Source organism: Erinaceus europaeus, chromosome 2 (assembly GCF_950295315.1).
Source record: "Erinaceus europaeus chromosome 2, mEriEur2.1, whole genome shotgun sequence".
NCBI classification, from domain to species: Eukaryota; Metazoa; Chordata; class Mammalia; order Eulipotyphla; family Erinaceidae; genus Erinaceus; species Erinaceus europaeus.
In genome coordinates, this window is record NC_080163.1 from 35,484,847 (window position 1) to 35,493,402 (window position 8,556).

Here is an 8,556-nt window from a genome sequence, read left to right on the forward strand (position 1 = left end):
CTTCACGGCCACATACCAGGAAGGGGGGTGAGAAAAGCAAAAAGCCCATATTTAACTCTCCCGCCATCCTCCCAGGCATCCCTGTGGATCTGAAGGAGCATTAGACTATGTTAGTGGTTCCCAAGCTGATTTTCAAACACCTTTCTGATCAAATATACCCCTTTACAGAGACTCTGTATTAACCTCGCCAGAACCCTGAAGATTTGGAAGGAAACCTGTTTCACGGAGGGTCATTCAAGGTTTTCCTAGCACATGTGTACTGGTCTTGCTTCTCAGTACACTGCAGGACTGGTATTCAGCGTCTGTACAGTTATTGCTGACTGTCAAAATACTTGAGCTTGCAAGGATACCACCCAGACCCATGTCCCCAGTATCTTTCAGCCACACCAGTTCCCACCTCTGACCTGCAATCCATTATCTACCTGCATTGCCCAAAAGGTACCCCCTGGCTATATGCAACTATTTAAGTTTAAAAAAAATGACCCTTTGCTATGACTATCTCCTCCTCCTGCCATCTTCTCTGGAATATAATTCAAAGGATTTTGCAACCAGAATTTGCTTACCCCAAATCAAGTTCAGGCAGGATGCCCAGAACAAGCCCAGCAGAAGATTTTCACCAAAAGTTAAATTATGTAGTTTCTTTTTAAATAAGAGACCACACCCCTTATAAACAATTAACTTTTTATAAAAAGACAAAATGTATATATTTACATACATATACATATGTGGTCATGTATGACTTCGTGGTGAGATGGAGTTTCCAATTTTAAAAGCCATACCAAAGCGCTCACACTACCCTCCCTGAGCCTGCTGAGGGCTTCTGGGGCCTGAGGGGGCCAGTGGATGGGAGGGGAGAGGGGGCAAGGCACTGTATAAATAAATGCAAAGGCCAAGAGCTTGGGGGAAAACATTAGTGTACACCTTTGATTAAAAATGTGCTAAGTCCACAAGAAAAAGTGCCATGGTTGTGTTTTTGTTCTTTTTTCTTTTTCCCAAGCTCCTCAGCCTGAGCAGGGAGTAAGACAGGCTCCTTTGAGGGAACACAGTCCTGTAGGACCCCATATTTCCTTCACATTTCACTGGCTTTGGAATAGTCCCCAGGGCTCAACTGGGAAGGGAGGCGATTCTTTGGGAACAAAATTCACTTAGTGCAATTGTCGGTTAGTGCTGAGCCAGCCCCAGGGCAGGTGTTATGCCTATCTGAGGTCACTGGCCCATTCCCTCAGGCCAGCTCAGTGACAATAAGACCATCTTCGGAGGCTGACCTCAGAGAAAAGCTGGTAGCTGGCTCTTGTCTGAGATGCCTATCCAACACATCAACCTCAGAACTCCATCTTCCAGGGAGACAGGACCAGCTTTACCTTCACAAGATGAGCCCAGGCTCTGGCCTGCCAAGTCCTGAGAGGCCACTGCCCCAAGGAGGGAGGCCCCATCCTCACTCGGCAGTGAGAGCACATTTTGCCCTGTTAAGGGGCCCACAGGAGTCCCATTTCTCTGCACCACAGCCACCATGATGCTAGGTCCTGTTTGCATACAGAGTGAAAGGGGGCCAGAGGCCCAGCTACGGCACACAAGGAATGGCATGGGTGGAAGACAGCCTGACGGGAGTCAACATATTTTCCAACCAGTTGGAGTCCATGTTCTTCAGATCTGCGAAGACACGTGGTATGTTCATTCCAAAATCTATAAAATATACAAGAGGTTGTATGAGGAATGTCTTTTTCCACCCTACCAAGTCCTACCCCTGAAAGTAAAGGACACAGATGCCTCTGCTGCTGACCTGGTAGCAAGCCCCACCTAGTCCCCAGGCAAACCTGAGGGAATGGGTATAGCTGATTTGTAAGCTGCCTGTGTCCCAGATGAGTTTTAACAGAGAGCTGTACCTCTGTCCCTGTCTCTGAGCCTTCCCCAGTCCTCCCATGCTTCTCCCATCTCTTAAGAAACCACAGGGATCCAAGGGCTTCTCACCTGCTGGGCTGTCGACTTCAGGCTCCTCCTTGCAGCTGAAGTCATAGACAGAGGTGGGCTGGATGCCGGGTTCATTAAGCAGGTACCCTTTCCCATCCACATTTGTTGGCTGCCAGTCAGATTGTTCCAAGATCTGAGGACAGAGGAACAAGACATCAGCTCACTTGCAGTGTACACTCACCCTGTGGCCCTGCCTTCAATAAGCCAAAGATTTCTAGCTAGGATCACACCCTCTGCCATTTCATTCTCAAGATGGTTGCAGATGTGGCGTGCCATTAGGACAGAGGCCTGGAAGAAGCAGGCAGAACAATGTTCACTGACACTAGCCTTCAACTCATCTCCATGAGGGTCTATACCGGGCACATACTCCTACTTCCACTCTCTGGCATATATCTATAAAATTTCCTTCACTACCAACTGAGACAAGATAGTAGCAGCTGGGAGTATGATTTAAAGCAATGGCTACTGTTAATAAGTCAAAAAAGGAGGGGGCAGGCTGTGGTTCATCCAGTTAAGAGCACATAGTACTATGGATAAGAATCTAGCCAAGGGCCTGGGTTTGAGCTTCTGCTCCCCACCTGCTGGGGGATGCTTCAAGAGTGGCGAAGCAGATCTGCAGCTCTCTCTCTCTCTCTCTCTTTCTCCCATTCCCCTCTTATTTTCTCTCTGACCTACTGAAAAAAGAAAAAGAAAGAAAGAAAAGAAAAATGGCTGACAGGAGTTGTGGATACATAGCACCGGCAATAATACCAAGCCCCAGTAATAATCCTGGAGGCAAAAATTAAAAAATAAAATAAATTATAATGTCAAAAATAAAAAAGACAACCAGAAACATTTGGAAGAGACAAAAACTATTCCCAAGTTTCAATTTTCTTGTTGCCCAAGCAAAGCAAGCTATAAATTCTGTAATAAGTTTTTAGATTTATTTTTAAATGTTATTTTGCTAAAAAAAATCATATAACAGATCCCAAAAGCTGATTATTGAAACCTGATGTGCACTTCCCAAACAAGCAGGGCTGGGGCATGTTGGGGCAAGGACACAAGTCAGGGACCCAGCACTGACAATAGCTGACTCAGAATGCTGTCTAAGCCCCTAAAGCCTGCTTCTGGACAGCCTGCAGAGGGGGCCAGGTCTCCCTCCCTCCTACTCTCACTTCCATAATGCCTTTCTCAGTAATCAAGGAGGACAGTAGTCTCTAGCAGCATGGATGTGGCACTTGTGGGACTATATAAGCAACCAGGTCACTATGCATCTACTCTCATCAGGTTACCACTCACCAAGAAGCAACCAGCTTGGAAGAATGCCCAAGGGCTAGGGAGATAAAATAACGGTTATACAAAAGGCTTTCATGCCTGAAGCTCTGAGGTCCTAGGTTTAATCCCCCATACCACCATAAGCCACAGATGAGCAGTGTTCTGGTTTCTCTCTGTATTTCTCCCCCTCATTAAAATAAAAATAAACTAAATATTAAAGAAAAAGAGAGAAAAAAAAGCTTGAGGGAAAAGGGGCTTTACCTTCATGATATCTTCAGGTATTTTCCCTTCCTCATCCTCATCTGTTGCTGCTATGGGGAAGAGCAGAGAAGGTGATTGGTATTTAGCCAGGGTCACAATCCCCCTGCACCACCATCACCACCACCACCACACACACACACACACACACACACACACACACACACACACACACACACACATATTCCCAGAGAACATCTGCTTGCCATGGAGATTCCAGAACAGGACACTGGCTGGTGACTCAGCCTCCCAAACTCTGAAAGCATGCCTGTCACCTCTCACTTCCTTCCACACTCTTAGCAACTGGGCAGCAGAAGAGCCAGGAACAACTTTAAACCTTAATGCAGCCTCTGGTTTCCTGTCTTCTCTCCAGCCCATCATGGCCACACAACCCATTCTCAACTGCCTTCCTGCTGTCCCAGAGATGTTCCTCATCCCAATTGGGCTAGTAATGGGCCAGGTAGAGTTCTGAGTATCTTTTCTATCAGCAGAGTCCTCCCCAGGACCCAAACAAGCAGGCAAGCAGGCAAGGCCTCAGGAGCACAAACCTTCAGAGGTGGAGGGCATGGGTGACACCTGGAAATTATACAGGTCACTGGTGCTGTCAGGCATAATGTCCATTGAGATGTGCCAATCAGGGAGAGTGCTACTGACACGCGGTGACAGTGCTTCAGGACAATGGAAACCACAGGTCAGGGCTGTGTACTTTCTTAGCTTGCAAGACCCCCAGCACCACCACCACCCCCCCCCCACCCACACACCCTGCAGTGTGGTGCAACAGGCTGTGGTACAACTATCCTCCAGCACAAGGACTTCTACACCCAAGAGAAAGAGCCCTCCCACTAAACATGGTGGCCCTCCTCATCCCAGCTAGACTCCACCCAGCTCACCTGGTGTGAGAGACCGCTCCAGGTCCAAGTCCTGCCCTATGTAGCCCTGCGCTGTGTAGCTGCTGTGGTCATCAGGCAGAGTGGAGCTGCTGAGTCCATCAGAGAAGGTATCAGGGCTGGAGTCCCCACATGACTGCAGGATGAGAAAGAAGCTTAGGTCCAGGCTTGCTGTGGTGCTTCTTCCTCAGCCCACCCTGATTCACAGATGACCAAAGGCCAGCTGCTAAGGAACACTCACCTTCCTCTTGGCCTTGTTCTTAGCATCTCGGCTAGACTTGGACTTTCTCTCTGTGGGGAGAAATAAGCTGTTAGCCTTAGGACAAGCACACCAGCTGCTCTTCTTCCTCCCTCACTCCTCCCCAACAGAGCCCTAGGGAGGCTACCCAATGGCCCTTGGATACCTTTCCTCTGGTTCTTGGTGAGAGGTGGGAGCATGCGATATACTCTCACCGCTGAGCTGCCCTTATTTCTGCTCTGATCCTTCACCTCCTCAATGTCTGGCAAGGAGTTCATGGCACAGCGAAAGTTGGCCTTCCATGTCTTGGGATCTGGCTCCTTTTCCCCAGCTTTGTATCGGCCTAAAGAACAGGACAGTGAAGATGATCATCAAGGCCATAGGTGGGGATCCTCTCTTACCCTCTGGGCTGCGAGGAAGGCAAGAGCACACCTGAGTCTTCATGCTTCCAGACTTCTACACTGCACACAAACCCAACAGCACATGGCAAACCCAGGCTCCTGGGAACTTCTCAAATGCCTTGTCTTAGCACAAATACACTCAGCAAGTTTCAGTAATGAGCCCCAAAAGAAGCACTAGAAGGTCCAAATGCCTGAAAGTATGCTTTGTTTATTCCAAGTCATATATAGTCTTCTTGCTTAGGCTGTCGAATGCCAGACGGTAGGGACTGAGCTTATCTGATATTTCCACACATGGGAGTAGGCACAGAGTAGGCATCACAGAACATAACTGCTAGGTGGCTGACTCATATGAGACGGGACAAGACCCTAACATTCAAAGATAAAAAGGGGCTGAAGGCCAAGGACCTTGGTCAAAATCTCCTGACTCACTGCTGCTTTTCACATCTACTTTTCCAGAGAGAACTTTAACCCAGTGACAAACTCCCTGATGTCACGGCATCTAAGATTTGGGCTTTACAAATTTCTTTGAGAACCCATTGACATGATGGATCCTTCCCCCAGAAATGCAGGCCTCAATGGCCCCCAAATGTTACACTATCTTAAGGAATTCCTAAGCTCCAGTGATGAGCCACTCTGTTAGCCAACATGGCTCCTCTTGTCTCCTCTCTGACAGATTCCCAGGGCACACACCTGTGTGAATGGCCCAGCTCCGGAACAGACAGGCATCCTTATTGATATCCCAGCCATGCTTGGCTGCATGCTTCCACGGAATCTGGAAAATCATCTCCTCCTGAACAGCACACATAAACACAGAAGACCATCAGCTCAAGAGACCTCAGGTTTTGAGCCCTTAGTTTTCCTAGCACCCCTGGGCTGGGAAAGGCTGACTTCCTCTTTTGACAGTGGCATCTGGCTTAGGCAGACCCATCCTAAGACTGGCTACTCTAACACTCTGCATCTCTTAGAAAGAACTCAAGCTTCTGATAAGCTGAGGTACCATTAACCCAGCGAAAGCCTGCTTCTGCCAGTTTCAGATATGGTGGTACCCATTTAGAGCACTCTTGATCTTCTCTGTGGCTTGTCAGCACCAACAGGAAGTGAGAAATCTGCCCAATGGCTGCAGCTGCTTAGGACACCTGGGCTTACTGATTCCTGCACAGGAGATACTAGGCAGACCCCTGAGGGACCCTGAGCCAGGCCTGCATGCTGACTACCTGTGCAGCCCTGCTGCTGTCATTGCACCTCTGTAACCTTTTATGTTTTCTCTTCTACAGAATGAAGACACTGTGATACTGTCCTCACTGTTCTCATTATGGGTGGCTAACGATGAATTTTTGAATCAGATTACTTAAGTTCAAACCTTAGCTTTGTCAATTTGTGTGTTATCTAGTTATCTATCTTTCCTGCCTCATTTTTCTCATCTGAAAAATGGAGTTGTTAATAAGGACAACAGTGAAGATTAGATGACAGTGTAAATAGCACAGACTTGTAGTGAGTGTACTGTCAGTATCAGTTATTGCAAATATTGTGATTACAATAAGTCTGTAGCATCTGTGCTGTCTACTGTGTTATGAGTAAGAAGCTTCCTGGGCCGGGACTGCTGGTACAAGGTTAATGCTCTGGGCCCCTGCTGAGCCAACCACCTTCCCACCAGCAGTGCCTACTTCTTGGTCTGACTAAAGCCCTGCATTGATAGGGGCCTCCCTCAGGAGACATAACAAGACCAGCTCTGTGGAAGATGGGAGAATTTGCTACTCAGCCTGTGCCCTCAAATGGGTGCCCTGTTTATACATGGAGAAGGGAGGAAGGCAAGTGTGAGGCAAGAGGAGTCCACAGTGAGGCCACTGAGAAACACTGCCTGACCCTGTTACTTCTCTCTTTGAGCTGCATCTGAAGCTTTGGTTCCCCCAGGAAGCATGGGTTAAAACAATGGAGAAAAATGCAAAGGGTGACACTCACTTTATTAATCCAGATCAGCCCTGGGATTTGATTGGAATTAATCTGCATCTCTAACCAGGGTCTCATGCGCATTCGAGTGATGGGCATGTTGGCTGTAAAGAGAAGAGAGAGTTCTTGTTTGGAGTCTGCAGAGCAGTCCCTGGCACTGCCCAACCACCCCATCACTTAATTACCATCCCCTGCCTTCAGCCAGGTAGCAGGTTTAACAATCATGGGAGAGGGGAGCTTCACTGGAATAAAACTGCCCTCCCAATCCTTTCAGCATCGTGACTGAAAACACCTCTGCCTTTCCCTCAATCCCTCCTGGACAGCGTTAGGAGGCAGGCCTGAGAGGGAGGCTTTCAGGGCTCAGGTGCAGAAAGAGACAAAATGCATACACATCTTCATACCAGAACTTTTCTTTCCTTGGGTGAAGGGAGGGACTTCTCTTGATACCAAGAAATGTCCGTACTTGAGTTGTTGCCACTAGCTGTGCACCTTGCCGACGGGGCCAGCTGTGGCCCTACACCCTGGATATCCTCTCCCCCACCCCCCTCTTCCATGCTTCCCCGACAGCCACAGCACAGAGGCCGGGAGTCCGCTCCCCTGTAGGCAAGGAACACCTGTGGCGCCTCCTCCTAGAAGAGCAGATCCTCCAACCACCCGCAGACACCTCGGAAACCGGGGGTCAGGACCCCGAAAGCCAGGCAAGGGCTCTGGCGAATGCGCGCAACAAACATCCGCGGCCGCTCCGCGGCCCCTGGCGACTCAGTGCGCCGGCGACCCCTGTCGGGGTGCAGAGGGGAGCCCACACCGCGGCCCCGCGCCCTCACCCAGCCCCTGCGGGGTGGAGGGTGGAGGCAAGCACAGCCGGGAGCCTAGGGCTCCGCGGGCTAGGATTTTCGGCCCCCACTTCCTGGTGCCCCGCGCGCCTTTGTTCGACGCCCGCTGGTCCCCCCCTGCGGCGAAGGCGGGCTCACCTCTGCACCCGGCACGAGCGGCAGCGGCACCCAAGGGTCCCGGCGTGGCGGGGGCTGCTAAGACAGCGCGGGGAGCGCGCTCCCGGGGGGGCAGCGGGCAGAGGATGCGCGGGCCGCGGGGCGGCTGGACTCGAACGCCGAGCTCTGGCGCGGCTCCCGCGGGCCTCCGCTCTGCTGCGCTCCGGCACACGTCCTGCCTCGACGAAGGAGTGGCGCGCACTGCCCGGGCCGCGGCGCCGCGGAGAATCTAAACACTTAGCGGGATTCCCCCAGCCCAGGCCCAGCCCCGCCTCCGGAGGAGCCGCGAGGGCGCCGATTGGCCGACGCCGCCTCATCATTTCGGGGAAATCAGGCTGTTGTAGAGCTAGCAACGAAGGGGAAGTACAGGGCGCCTGCTGCTCCCCACCCCCTCCGGCCCGGCGCCGCCGCCCCGGGGCGACCGCGGGCCCGCCCCGCCCGCTCCCACTCCACCCCCACACCAGCCCGCAGGGGAGAGAGAGAAAGAGAGAGGGAGAATGAGTCCTGGAAAGCTAGACGCCCCCGCTTCTCATGACTCCCATCACGCCCCTGATCTTCCAACCTGCCAGCTCCAGCGGTGGCGACCTCCTCGCCCTGGGCTCCTGGGGGTGGGG

At 51.1% G+C, this 8,556-nt stretch overlaps 1 protein-coding gene across 2 annotated transcripts; it reads right to left on the reverse strand.

Moving 5' to 3' along the window:
• Positions 1–664: 664 nt before the first annotated feature.
• IRF1 (interferon regulatory factor 1) lies at positions 665–8,058 on the reverse strand. Of its 2 annotated transcripts, none has more exons than XM_016186800.2 (10): positions 7,925–8,058; positions 6,966–7,057; positions 5,697–5,796; positions 4,772–4,948; positions 4,609–4,658; positions 4,371–4,503; positions 4,029–4,148; positions 3,484–3,530; positions 1,969–2,101; positions 665–1,683 (listed from the first exon to the last, which is right to left on the reverse strand). In XM_016186800.2, the coding sequence occupies exons 2-10, from the start codon at positions 7,050–7,052 to the stop codon at positions 1,562–1,564; spliced, it is 969 nt and encodes a 322-aa protein (XP_016042286.1). In that variant the 5' UTR covers positions 7,053–7,057; positions 7,925–8,058; the 3' UTR covers positions 665–1,561. The 2 variants fall into 2 exon arrangements, with proteins under 2 accessions (XP_016042286.1, XP_007520007.1); XM_007519945.3 differs by having other exon boundaries at positions 3,484–3,533.
• Positions 8,059–8,556: the final 498 nt, after the last annotated feature.

Coding starts and splice junctions, on each gene's coding strand:
- IRF1 (XM_007519945.3), bottom strand. CDS start 7,052: ATGCCCATCACTCGAATGCGCATGAGACCCTGGTTAGAGATGCAGATT. Junction 3,534..4,028: donor CATGCCCTCCACCTCTGAAG/GTTTGTGCTCCT, acceptor TCTTCCCCATAG/CAGCAACAGATGAGGATGAG. Junction 1,684..1,968: donor TGAAGTCGACAGCCCAGCAG/GTGAGAAGCCCT, acceptor TATATTTTATAG/ATTTTGGAATGAACATACCA.